At 42.3% G+C, this 14,124-nt stretch overlaps 1 protein-coding gene across 7 annotated transcripts in view; it reads left to right on the top strand.

The window, feature by feature from the left end:
* The first annotated feature begins 1,310 nt into the window (after nucleotides 1-1,310).
* Nucleotides 1,311-14,124, top strand: part of Trappc8 (trafficking protein particle complex 8) — a 95,377-nt gene continuing 82,563 nt past the window's right edge. For 6 of the 7 annotated variants that reach the window (XM_028886553.2, XM_037196974.1, XM_028886549.2 and 3 more), the window contains exons 1-2: nucleotides 1,311-1,803; nucleotides 13,327-13,521. In XM_028886553.2, the coding sequence (XP_028742386.1) occupies nucleotides 1,647-1,803; nucleotides 13,327-13,521 (352 nt within the window). In that variant the 5' untranslated portion in view covers nucleotides 1,311-1,646. The remainder of the gene's footprint in view (nucleotides 1,804-13,326; nucleotides 13,522-14,124) is intronic. The other variant, XM_028886554.2, reaches the window with a different exon arrangement.

The following is a 14,124-nucleotide window of genomic DNA, read 5'->3' as shown; positions in this document are numbered from 1 at the left end:
TCTGTTAAAGCCTTTTTTTTTTTTTAACAGACAGGTGGTAGCATACTCTTTTAATACCAGCACTCTAGAGGCAGAGGCAGGCAGATCTCAGTGAGTTCCAGGACAGTCAGAGTGGTTACACAGAGAAACCCTATCTCAAAAAATGAAAGCAAAAAAAAAAAAAAAAAAAAAAAAAAACCAAAAAAGTCTGTAAGGTGCCCACTGTAATGTTATCTCTTTTAAGGCAATACTCTCCCTCCCCTTCTCTTGAGACAGGGTCTCTCTGTACACAGCCCTAACTAGCTTGTAACTTGCTCCACAGGCCAGGGTGATCTCATACTCACAGAGATCTACATGCCTCTGCTAATAGCCAGACCTAGGGCCCAGTCTTTGGTTTAGTAAAACTCTGTTCCCCATTCTGTCTTGTGGCAAGCCTCTGGTAATTCCCTTTTAGGCGTGGGTCATGTGGTTATGGGGGCTGACAAGTCTCAAGTATGCAAGAATGGCCAGCCACACAGTATATAAGTACTGGTTTCTCCACTGCCACGAAGTAAACACTCCAAAAAGGAAAAGGAGAGGCGGAGCCAGGCGTGGTGGTGAAAGCCGGTAACCCCAGTACTTGGGAGGCTGAAGTAGGAGTTCCAAGACATCCAGACAGCCGGAACTTCATGTATGAGAGACAAGTGCACGACATCCCAGCCTGCGTCTTAAAAAAGGACAGACGACGAAGGCAGCCTTTCCCAGAGTTCCAGAAAAATGGAGTTTCCCCATACACTCCGTGCTAACTAAAGCACCCTCGATAGCACATTCTCCTGCGCGGTGGTTGAGCACACGTGTGGCAGACCGCTTCTAAAAGCACACCGGTGCTCAAAGGATACACAGTCCGCCTCTAGCACCTGCAGAGGGCACCTGGGCACCTGGCTGGCAATCAGCACCCCTTCTCCCTCAAGCAGTTGCCGCCCACCCAGGGAAAGGCGGGGCGACCTGTCAGAAAGCAGCGCGAAGTCACACCAGTTGCTTACTGCAGCCAGATGAGATCTTTGGGGACACCAAGAAGGTCAGGCCGGCGTGAACAGCCATCACCATCACAGACTGGCCAGGGACCCGCGGGAGAACCGGTCCAAAACCTGCGCGCCGGGCCCGCTCGGCCACGCCCACCCGCCTCACAGCCCCGCCCCCCAGCCAATAGGGGCCGCCGCTCGTCACAGTATTTCCGGTTCCAATCTCCCTCCGGGCTTCCGTAGCTCCCTGTTTTTCCAGTCCTCGGCCCCGGCCCCGCCCCGCCCCTACCGCGTCTTTGACACAGTCACGTGAAGGGGTGCGCGCGCGGGGCCTGCCGGGAGTCGTGCTGCCGGCGGGTCAGGGTTCGGCCCAACATGGCGGTTCCTGTCGGGCAGTGACCAAGGCTTTGCCGTCGGGAGGACTGAGCGGCGGTGGTCGGCGTCCCCACCTGCCAGGGTGGGATGCAAAGCTTCCGGGAGCGCTGAGAGGAGGCAGGGGCGGGCCCAGGCCCGGAAAGCCGAAGCAGCGGCGGCTGCGCGCAGTCGGCTGCAGGCTCCGGAGCGGGGCCGCACCCGGCCGGCCGGCCAGGCGGGCGGCGGCGGCGGCGGCGGCTGCGGCAAGCTCGGCTCCGAGGTGGGGCGGAGGCCGGGCGCCCGGCCGCGGCCATGGCCCAGTGCGTGCAGTCGGTGCAGGAGCTCATCCCCGACTCCTTCGTTCCCTGCGTCGCCGCGCTGTGCAGCGACGAAGCCGAGCGCCTCACCCGCCTCAACCACCTCAGCTTCGCCGAGCTGCTCAAGCCCTTCTCCCGCCTCACTTCCGAAGGTACGTGGTGTTCTTCCTCGTCCATCAGCTACAGCCGAGCCGTGCCCGAGAAAAGGAAGTTGGGAGCAAGGAGAGGACAGAGGGGCGGCGGCCCGGGGCTGCGGCTGACGAGGGGCGGCCAGCGTCTGTCAAGACCGCGCGCTCCTGGCCACCCCGGTTTTCTAAAGCGCTTTCCTCCTTGGACGAGCCGGGTCATTAAGTCGTGAAGATAAACCTGAGCCCCTGCACAAGGGAGTCGAGACTGTTGTTAACAGTCACCCAACAGGATTTGGTACTTCTTAGACAGTTAAGGTAGAAAGATGCAGCCTCCAAAACGGAGTTTAAGAGTAAAGATCTGCCATGTCTCACACTCCCTTCGTCGAGTGTTAAATTGGACTTTTAAAGTTATCTTGTTCGTGGCATTCGTCTAGTCTTGGGGTTCATCTCTGTCTGGACTTCTGTTTGGCTGTTTACTTTCCTCCTTTCGACCATTCGAACAGGTTCTAGCTATACAGCAGTTGGCCCAATCTCAAGAAAAGCAAGCAAAAGTATTACATGAGTAATAGTAAAGGATGGGGGCTGCCCTGTAGCTCAGTTGGTAGAGTTTCTGCCTAGCATGCTGGAAGCTGCTGTCCATTAGCTTCTCAGCACCACACAGCACACCTGTGATCCCAGTACTCGGAGCTGGAGGCAGGAAGATAAGGTTAAGTCTTCCCTGGGCTATGTATGTGGCATGTTTGTGGCCAGCAGGTGTACATGAGACCCTACCTAAAGAGAAAAATGTAACAATTAAAAAGTTAAAAGAAAAAAATGACAAAGGATAAATTGTAGTAATATAGATGTTTCAAGTTATCTAGATTTATGGGTTTAGAACAGTTCAAGCATTTTGTCCTTTTCATTTTGGTGGTTAGTCATAAGAAATATATTCATAGTTAATAATTATTTTCTTTCTCTAGCTTGTTTATTCTTGCTAATTTTTAAGATGAGTTTCACTCTAGTCCATGCTGGTCTGGAACTCACTATATATATGTAGCTTGGCAAGTCCAAATTCCAGGCAGTCCCCCTGTCTCAACCTCTTGAGTGCTGAGATTACAGGCTTGAGCTGCCATAACTGGCTCTTTCTCCAGGTTTCGATTTTTTTTTTGTTATTAAGGAAAAAAAATCATACTTAAAATTTTATTCAAGGGGACAAGAGAGATGGCCCAGTGGTTAAGAGCACATGTAGCTCTCACAGAGGACCAAATTTTGATTCCCAGCACTCAGTGTGTGGTGGTTCAGAACTTCCTGTATCCCTAGCTCTGGGGAGACTCGCAAGTCGACACACACACACACACACACACAGAGAGAGAGAGAGAGGAGAATTTTTAAAAGTTAAACATTTTAATTTAAGTATACTCCTAAGTGTGGTTTAACTGCTCTCTTTAACAGAACGTAGCAAACAAACACACAAACAAAAAAAACTAAACAAAACAAAAACCAGGTAAAGTTCCTTGGAAATTTGAGAGTTGTTTAGGATGAAGGGTTCTCTTATTAACTTTTGTTTATCAAATAACTGTGGTCTTTATTTGGTTATGGTGTTTATCCAGATGTACACACACACACACACACACACACACACACACACACACACACACACACAGTGCTATACTTGTTGGTTCCTGTGTTTACATGCTTCAGGCAGTCTTTAGGAGACTTGCTGCTTTGCAAGTTTCTTTTTGTAGTTAGGGAGGAAGGAAGTATCCAAAAAAACCCAACTTGGAGGGGCAGAGAGATGGTGTAGTGGTTAAAAGCACTTGATACTCTGCAGAGGGCCATGGTTCCATTCCCAGCACCCCTTGGCCCCTTATAACTGTAACTCCAGCCCCAGGGGACCCAGCGCTGTCACCTGGCACAGCACTGTCCACAGGTGATGTGCTTACATACATGTAGGCATACATACACATAAAACTAAGTTAAAATTTTGTTGTTGTTTGAGACAGGGTCTCTCTTTGTAGTTGTGGCTGTCCTTGAGCTCACTAAGTAGACCAAGCTGGCCTTGAACTCAGATCTGCCTGCCTCTGCCCTCCACCACTGGTGGGATGAAAGTTGTATGCCACCATGCCCAGCTAACCCGAACTTTGATAATTCCTGGACTCTCTTCAGCTCTTCAGCCTATAGTTTATTCAACATTGCAGCTACTCCCATGCTTTACAGCAGTGGTTCTCAACCTTCCTAATGCTGTGACCCTTTAATACAGTTCCTCGTGTTGTGGTGACCCCAACTATCAAATTATTTCACTGCTACTTCATAACTGTAATTTTGCTACTGTTATGAATTGTAATGTAAATATCTGATATGCGACCCAAAGGGGTTGACACACACAGGTTGAGAACCATTGCTCTAGCGTTACTAAGAACAGCAAACCTCTGCATTTGTAATTCAAATGGGGTTGGGGTTGGTAGGTCTGAGTATTAGCTCAGATTGACCTCTATTTCTCACTGTACCCCAATCTAGCTTCACTGTTGAGAGCCTCTTGCCCCAGCCTCCTGAGTGCTGGGGCTACAGGTGTGTGCCACCACTCCTTGTTTCAGTTTATATTAAACTTTCCGTCTCCCGTACTGAGGTTCAAATCCAGGCTCCTACACATGCTAAGCAAGGGTTATCTCACTAAGCTATGTTTCTAGTCCCTCTCCAGTCTTAAATTCATAAAAAATGAACCCCGGAAGTCAATTTGACTTTGTGTGTGCTCTTTGCTGTTAAGAAAAATAAACAATGCTAATACCTGAGACCTGTTTCAGCTTTTCTTTTAGTCACCGAGTCTTTTGTTATTTCCACTTACTAATTATCATTATTGTTGCTATTTTGGGACAGGGTTAGTTATGTAGCCCAGGCTGGCTTCCAGCACACAATGATTCTCCTACCTTAATTTCCTACATGCCAGGATTACAAGTGTGCACTACCACCAGGCCATTATTGCCTTTTTAAATTTGAGGACATTGAGATATAGAAATAATAGCTTATCTGCAGTTTTGTATCTTGGAAAGATTTAAAAACAGGTAATGTGACTCAGGATATTGTGATCTGAATCATCAAAATCATCTAATTTCTTGGGTGTGCTTAAAATTACTTTTTTATACTGGAGAGCAAGGTCTCATGTAATCTAGGCTGGCCTTGAACTCTTGATCTTCCTGCCTCTATGTTCTAAGTATTAGGATTACAAGTGTGTGTCACCATGTCAGGCCTCATATATATAGTTAAAATTTTTGGTAACCTTGATAATACATAAAGAAAAAATAGCATATGATGTTTTCTTTTGATGCTGAAGGTTCAACTTGGGCCTCTTGCACTAAACTTTTTTCTTTTGCACATAGGTGTATTCCCAGCCCTGGTGGGATTAGTTCCAGTAATGTAACTTATTTGATCCATGTATTTCCAAAGTTTTGGCAGATTTATTTCAATAGGTATCCAATATAAAAGATGTAAGTGGGAAGTTTTGCATTCTTTTTTGTTGCTAAAGTTTTTTTAAAAATGGTGTGCTTTGTGCTTAAATATCCCCTTTTGTGAGTAGGTGCATTTTTAAGGGCTCTGTAGGCCTTCTATGATGGTGCGGTGATAGAGGTGAACTTGCGTCCACTTGTATTTCTCCATGAAGCATGGGAAAGATTAGGAAGGAGTACAGTGAGGTGGTTGATAGACAGGTGGTGGAAAGACAAAAGCATTCACCATGTATTTGAGAAGGAGTGAGGAAGAACGGTGGCTTAGTTCCTCTTGTTCCTGTGATAAAATATTTTGACGGAAGCAGCTTGAGAGGGAAGGATTTATTTTGGCTCACAGCTGAAGATACAGTCCATCATGGCAGGGAAGTGAAGACAGAAGGAGCCTGAAGCATCTGGTCACATTGCATCCACAGTTAGGAGCCAGGAGCGATCCCAAACTCTAGTTTCCCTTTTTATACAGTCCAGGGTCCCTTTTAAGGAGATAGTTCCCTCTACAGTCAAGATGGATAACCATCATAATCAAGCTAACCCTCCAGTGGCATGCCCAGTCTTCCAGGTGATTGAAGATTCTATGATGTTTGCAGTTAAGACTGCCGTCAAATGGTTAGGTCAGAAGGTATAAATTGTAGTCAGTGTTCAGGGGAGAGTAGCGGGAAAGCAATCTTGTAGGGTACAGAATTCAGAGGAGATGCTGGGGAGAGGAGAAGCTGAGTTTCAGGAAAGGGCTTCTAGATTTCATTTCTAGTGGTAACTGTGGGACAGTCTCGAGTTCTTGAGCAAGGCCATTGAGTTTGTAGTTTATAAGGTTCATATGAGTTGTTATAAATTTTAAAAAAGTTTAAGCTGGCATGGTACATGTCTATAATCCTATTGCTTTGGAGGCTGAGGCAGGAGGATTACTTGCTTGATGCCAGCTTGAATTACATAAGGAAACACTCAGAAAAGAAGAAAAAGTTCAAAGGTAATTAAGATACAGACTACAGTGTCAGCATAAAAATATTTGGTAGAACATTAATTTTGGAGGGGGGCTGGGAGTTCATATAGGGGAGGTGGAAGGTGTTGTATATAATAAGAATATGGATGTATGCATGTATGAAATTCTCAAAGTTAATGGAAAATATTATATTCAGAAATTTGGTGTAACATCCCACAGCCTTTTTGTTGTTGGTAAATAAATTTTGGGGCTTTTTTTCCCTTTATGGTATGTGTATCATATAGAGATTCTTCAAAGATTTTTTTTCCCCCTTAGGAAGTAAATCATAAGAATATCATTTAGGTAGTACAATTTCAGGATCCAAGTAAAACAAGTTACATTTTCTTTTTTAAAAGATTTCCTTTTATTTTACAAGTATGGGTGTTTTTGCTTGCATGTGTGTCTGTACCACATGCATTCATTGACAGCAGAGGTCAGAGGAGGGCTCTGGATCCCCTGGAACTGGAGGTACAGAGGGTTACTAGGCATCCTGTGAGTGCTGGGAGTTGAACACTGGTCCCCTGGAAGAACAGCCAGAGCTCTTACTGAGCCATCTCTCTAGCACCATGTTAAGATTTCTTTACTCAGAGAAAGGAATGTAAACAAACAAACAAGACTAGATTTTATTTGTGGCCAGAAGGTTTATTTGATTTGCCCTGACTTCTGAGATCAAACTTGGCTTAGTACAGTCAAGTATTTCCAGGAGATTTATCTTTATGTTTCAGTAGAAAAAAAACATAGTTTAAATATTACACTGAAAAGACGATTGCTAGAAGAAATTTGAGTACCATTTTTGTGTAGGACCTTAAAAAAGTAGCTATTAGGCTTCAAGTGCATGTAAGTTAGGTGATAGGGAGCTAGTTAAGGTTTCTTGCATGTTTTTAAAACCTAAAAAGAATTAAATACACTGCATCTACCAATGAAGCACAGTTCAATGGTTTTGTATATGTTCTTGATGTGTGCTCCAGATTTAACTTGTATTCACTGTTCACACACATTTTGTGATCCTACTACTTCTTTTCTATGGTGCTGGAGATTGAACTGGGACCTTATGACCCTAGGGGATGCCTGTTTACGCTTGTAAATAATACTGTAGCTACCAACATAAAACAGACCCAATGGCGTCTTTGGAGGGTCTGTGTCTCATACTAATGTCAGGCTTTTTTTTTTTTTTTAAAAAAAAAAAACCTTACAGGTCCTTTGCATGTATATTATGGCTTCCAGCTCATTCATTCATTCATTCATTCATTCATTCATTCATTCATTCATTCATGGGATTCCTGTGTGTGAGAATGTGTGTTTCTGTATCTATATGCATTTTTATGCTTTTTCTGTGGTTCTTTTTCTTGTTTGGTTGTCTTGTCATTTCAGATTTGTTTGTTTTTTATTATCTTTTTGTATTTTAATATTATTCCTTAACTGCCTATTTGTTTTCTAACTAGAGACAGAAAGGGTGTATAGATCTGGATGGGAGGGGAGGGGAGGTGGGGAAGAACTGGGAGGAGTATGGGAAGGGGAAACCATAATCAGAACATACTGTATGAAAAAAATGTATTTTCAATTAAAAAAAGGAGTAAAGAAAAAACAACAATAAAACAACAACAAACAGAGCTAGGGATGTGCCTCAGTTAGAGTGCTTATCTATAGTGCATATGCCCTATATTCATCCCTTACCACCATAAAAGAAAAACACAAAATTTATGTATTGCTGAGCTGTGTCCTCAGTCCTCTAGTATTTTCGGAGATTTGTATTGGCGGTCGGCTTCAAAGAGTTAATCATGCCTTACTGTTTGTTTGATGGGAGTTATCTAATAATTCTAAATAGTATTTCATTGTATCATTTTAGATGTGTTTTCAGAAAATTTCATTTTAAACACTAACTTTAGATTACAGTTTCGGAAGTATGTATGCTAATGTGTTGAAATTAATTAAATTTATTTAAGTGATTAAAAATAATAGATTGTAATTCTTCTATAAATTTGAATAGTTTCTCTGCACAGACTAGAGAAGTTTGCCAGATAAGTTTAGGAAATGTCTTTGAAAGGCAGCTTCTCTAATTTATTTTCTTTCCGTTTCCCACCTCTTCCTCTTCTTCCTCATCTCCATCCTCAGCTCCCCTCCACCCCCCTTCTTTATTGTTTTAGATCTGGCTGGCCTTGAACTCCTGATTCTCTTGCCTCCACCTACCAAGTGGTACTACAGGTATGCACCACCACACTTTTCTTTGTTGTTATAACCATCATAATCATTTTTTAAGTTAAATTTCTTTTAGTTATAAACTTTGCTTTGTTGTTGTTGTTTTTTTCTTTGATATTCAGGGGTTAGGACTTTTATGAATGACCTGTACCCCAAACCTAAAGCATTTCATCCTAGCACTGTTTGTTTTCATTACTTTTCTCTTCTTGTATGAAATAATTGACAAAAACAACTTGGGAAGAAGGGTGTATTCTGACTCTATAGATATAGATATAGTCTATAGATATAGTCCACCACAATGAGGAAGGCAGCAGGAGTACAAGGAGCTGCTCATGCCACTCTGTACTTAGGAAGTCAGCTCTCTTCCTCCTTTCCATTAATTTCTGAGACCCTAGCCCATGGGATGGTGCCACCCATATTCAGAGTGGGTTTTCCTCCTTAGATAACCCCGTCTGTGGACACCCTCATAGTCAGGCCCAGACGTTTGTCTCCTAGATGATTCTAGATCCTGTCAAGTTGACTCAATATTGACCACCACACATCTTTCCCTTGTCAACTTGATACCCACATATATCACTTTAAACATTTTAATCTTTATTTCTATGTTTATGACTGCTGACTCAGAGGTCAGAAGAGGCTGTCTGATTCCCTGGGACTGAAGTTACAGATGGTTTGTAGGTCTCCATGTGGATGCTGGGAATTGAACTCGGGTCCTCTGGAAGAACAGGTAGTGCTCTTATCTACTGAGCCATCTCTCCCCCCACCCCCAAAAATCACTTTAAAGCCTTCTATCCTTTGTCCCTGTAGGCACATAAAAGTACTTCATAATGTAAAATGCATTCAGTCTAAATTCAAAGGTTCTTATAGTTTTTAATAGTACCATACTATTTTGAAGTTAAGTACAGTTTCTTCTGAGACTCTGATGTCTTTACAGTGAGCCCCTATGAAATAAATTACAAAAACAACAACCAGATGACATACTTCCAATGTGGGATGACACAAAATAAACACTCCCATCTAACGGAAAGAACGAGGGTATAGCAAGGACTGTTTGGACCAAGACAAGACTGAAACCCAGCAGGGCAAACATCAAATCCTACAGCTCTTTGCTGGGTATCTGGGACTGTGCTCCTGGTGGCTTGGGTAGCTCCACTCTTCCTGTCTGCCGCCTGCAGCACATACAGTCTCAAACCAGTTTCACTCCATTCCTGTAGCTTTCCTCAGCAGATATCCCATTGCCCTGGTCTTTTTGTGGCATCCCAGGGTCTCCCAGTGTTGCTTAGGCTTCATCTTCTCAGCTTCACCTTGTGGTTTCTTAGGCTCTCTTAGCAGGGAATCCAACCCCGCCACACATTGCTGTGCCTCAGTGATGTTTTAGAACCTTGGCCTTCCATGCCCCTTCACTCTTGCAGCTTCCATGCCTGTAAAACTGGTACCATGTATATGATGCTAAGCATTGCCAGCTTGAGATAGAGCTTAGGCTCCTGGACCACAATTGAATTGTTGCCTGGGCCTTCCAAGATGACTCCAGGGAGACAGTTTTCCCTATAGTTCTTGAGCAGGGCACCCTTTCAGTAGCCATCTGTTTAGACCCCTTTAAGGGAATTTGGATTTTCACAGAATGTAGTGCTAAAAGGATGGATGGAGTCTTGCTCTCTGGGCACTTTTCCTATTGTTTCAGTTCAAAACAGGTTTCTCTAGAATTGTACCAATCTCTAATAATAACATCTCCTTTCTCACCAACATGGCTTGTCTACAGTTGTATTTTTTTACATTTATATATTTATTGTATGTGTCTGTGTGTATGTGTATAGGCGCTCGTGTGGAGGTCAGAGGAACTTACGAAGAAGTTGGTTCTCCTCTTCCAACATGTAGGATCCAGGGATCATACTCCAGTCTCAGGCTTGGCAGCAAATGCCTTTACCTGTTGAATCATCTTGCTGATCCCTTGTCTTCAGCTTTAAACTCCAAAAAAATGGCATGTTTTTGTTGTTGTTGTTTGTTTGTTTTTTACTATTTTGCTCCATTTGTTCTCACTGTAGACCTGGGTAAAAGTAGTGTGCAGTAATCAAGACACAGCCCAGATGCTGTCTGGCTTGATATCAGCCAACCACTGAATTCAGTCTCACTGAAGTTGTTAGGACATAGGCAGTGGCAGCCAGATTCTTTGTCAGAATATAACATGAATGGCTTTTAGCCTAGTTCCCAGTGGAGCCTTGTTCCCCTTTGGAACCCCATAAGCAAGGCCGCCATTGCTAATGTTTTTCTTGGCACTCTGATTTCCAAATTCCCACCAGAGTGGCCTGGTAAACTCTTTTTACAACATTCATGGGCTTTCTGAGTCCCAGAGTTCTAAGTTCTTTGACATTCTTCTATGACTGAGTCTCAGAGGCCTAACAATCACATAGTCAGGTGTATCACCACAACTGTCCCACTTCTGCAGTCAGTTCTGTATTAGTTCTTTTTTCATCGCTATGACAACATACCTGATAGACATCATAAGGAGGGAAAATTTATTTTGGCTGACTTTGGAGCCTGTAGTCCATCATGGGAAGATGACAGTGGGAACAGGAGGCTGTCTGGTCACCTTCTATCCAGTCACCAGAGAGAGAAATGAGTGGGGGTGCTTAGCTCACTTTCTCTTTCAGCTTGGGACCTGAGCCCATGGTGTGATGCAGTCCTTATTCAGGGTGGGTCTTCTCACTTCCTGAATCCAGTCTAGAATCAGGCATACTCGGGTTTGTCTTCTGGTGACTCTAGATCCTGTCAAGATGACAATATTAACCACCACAACCACTCCTACGATGATGTAACTAGGTAATTATTCTCTAAGGTTTGGAGGGAGGGAGGGAGGGAGGGAGGGAGAGAGAGAGAGGGAGGGAGGGAGGGAGGGAGGGGGGAGGGGGGGAGAGGGAGAGAGGAGTTTCTAGTTTGAATATAAAACCTAGAGTATGCTAGGAAAGTATATTATAGCATTGTTCCCAGCCCTCAAAGGAAGGTTTGCTACAGTTTTTGCTGCTTATAGTATTTGTTAATTATGGAGCAACCTTGAGGAAAATACTTGCAAAATATGTTCCTGAAGATTTCCAAGGTATATCATAGTACTCTGGCGGTTTTCTTTTCCTTTCCTTTTCTCTTTCCCTTTTCTTTTTCTGTGTCATAATTATACAGTTGGGAAGTTTTAATTATTGAGGGAGGTCTGTGTGTACTTAAGTGAGAAAACAATAATCATAGATGAATGCAGAGCATACAATAACTTCATCTCCACTGTTCAGCTACAAAATGCAAAACTTGTCATCTTTTTAAACCTTTGTGTGTGTACATGTGCATATGTGTGCCCATGGTGTGTGTATGTGTGTGTGTGTATGTGTGTGTGCAGAGCAGAGGAAAACCTTCAGTGTCTGTCTTTTCCTTCCACTTTGTGTGAACAAGGGTCTCTTTGTTCACTCCTGCCTGTGCTATGCTAGCTGACCTGTGAGTATCCCCGGATCCTCTAGTTTCCAACACCATGTCTCTGTGGGAGTGCTAGGATTATAGACATACGGACTTCTGTGTCTGGTTTTATGTGGGTTCTGGAGATCCAAACTGTGTTCCTCAGCCCTGTGTTTGCTTTTTTTCGTTTTCTTTAAAATTACTGTAAGTTAGGTTGGAATCCTCCTTCTTTCTCTTGGTTTTCTTTTCGTCTTTAAATAGTCAGGTCAGCTACTCTGAATACATTTTGCACATAACTTAAAATTATTTTTTAAAATCATTGTGTATGTGTGTATGATGTGTGTGAGTATGTGCATGCCAAGTTGTACACGTAGAGATCAGAGGACAACTTGTAGTACTTGGATCTCTCTTCCCATCTTGGACTCTGGAGATTGAGTTATCCACTATCCCACGTATGTTATTTAAAATACATATGCAAATATTCAAAACACATGCTATTTGATATTTTATTTTATTATTATTATTTATTTTTTGTTGAGACGGTGTCCCATTTTGTAGTCTGGACTGGCTTTGAACTTATAGCAAGACATTCCTTTGGCCTGAGTTGCATGAGTGATTAAATTATAGTTATGAGCCACAATACCTGGGTAATATTTTAATATTTTATTGTTCTTTTTTTTTCTACCTCTGAAATGTATCCCTCATGTTCCAAGGCTTGCTTGGGACATGGTTTGTACACCAAGCTGCTTTGGAACTCAAAATAATCCCTGTGTTTATGCCTCCAGAATGCTGGGATTATAGGTATGTGTTCCATACCTGGATGAGCTTTATGTTTTTAAATTTAAAATTTTAGAAGTGTCTGAGGAAGCACAAGAAATTATGGAAATTTAGTTTGTAACTGATTAAATTATAAATAAGCCTAGATGTAGAAATGCTTGTGGGAAGCTGGGCATAGTGACATATACCTATGATCCCAGCATTTGGAAGGCTGAGACAGTAGGATCATTGTGTGTTCAAGGCCACCCATGCTTCATACAAAGATCCTGCCTCCAAAAGCCAGAACAGTATCTGGGTACTTTATGGGTGGTGGTTTTGAACAGCTCTAAATGTAGGGGAAACAGGGCCTATAGGGAAATTGTGTAGCATTGTGTGAGAGGAAGGAATATTTTTTTCCTCTTTGAGACAGAGTCTCACATAGCCTAGACTGGCCTTGAACTCCTGATCCTTCTGCTTCTACTTTCCAGGTGCTGGGATTATAGCATGTGCCACTATGACTGTCTAAGTGGAACGAGTTTATGGTTAATAGGTTAGGTATTTCTTTTGGTTTGTAAGGGAAAATGTAAACCAGTTGTATCTTGGAAGAATTATTCTTTTAATTCTTAGTTTCTGATTTGAGATTCTTTTGTGTTTGAAAACAATGATACATTATACCAAGTTAATTTAAAATTTCTTTCTCTCTTTTAAAAGTTCACATGAGAGATCCTAATAATCAACTGCATATAATTAAAAATTTGAAGATAGCAGTAAGCAACATTGTCACCCAGCCACCTCAGCCAGGAGCCATTGGGAAGCTTTTGAATGATGTTGTTTCTGGCAGCCAGCCTGCAGAAGGATCAGTGGCTAATGTGATTACAGCGGGGGATTATGACCTTAACATCAGTGGTATGTAACAACTGTTGATATTTTTTTAAATGGAAATTTCTTTTGTTAGGAAAATAATTCTTTATCTTGGAGAACTTTCATTCAGGTGATTTATGGCTTACAAGGTGCTAGAGCTGGGCCTACAGAGCAGTGCTGAAAGACATTTTCACACCCAGGAACTTCTTTGTTTCTAGCACCTGTAGTAAGTAACCTAGGGTAATCAGAGTTTCATGATAAAACTAATAATAGATAACATGGGTTTTTTTTTTTGTATGATTTGATATTGTCATTAAATGAAAGGCATGTTATTATACTTTTAATCTTTGTGTTAAGTGGAAATGTTTATAAAACAGATGTAAGTACATAGTTTTATAAGTGCTTCTTACACTGGTTTAGGTAGTGAATGTTTTTATAATAAGACTGATAAGGAAAATAATACATTATTATGTAGAGTAAGTTAATATTTGATGTGATTCTTTTCTAGTATCCAAAGTCTTATGAAAAATACATGGTGAATTCTTAAAAGGAAAATATTAGAATTATGTTAATCTAATTACAATCTCTCAACTGCTTAAAAACAGCAGCTTACTTATTTTAGGTTGGTCTAATTTAGTCTTGACACTT

Source organism: Peromyscus leucopus, chromosome 19, assembly GCF_004664715.2.
Source record: "Peromyscus leucopus breed LL Stock chromosome 19, UCI_PerLeu_2.1, whole genome shotgun sequence".
Classification (NCBI taxonomy): Eukaryota; Metazoa; Chordata; class Mammalia; order Rodentia; family Cricetidae; genus Peromyscus; species Peromyscus leucopus.
The sequence above is the reverse complement of the archived record's forward strand: the minus strand, read 5'-3'. Positions and strand labels throughout refer to the sequence as shown.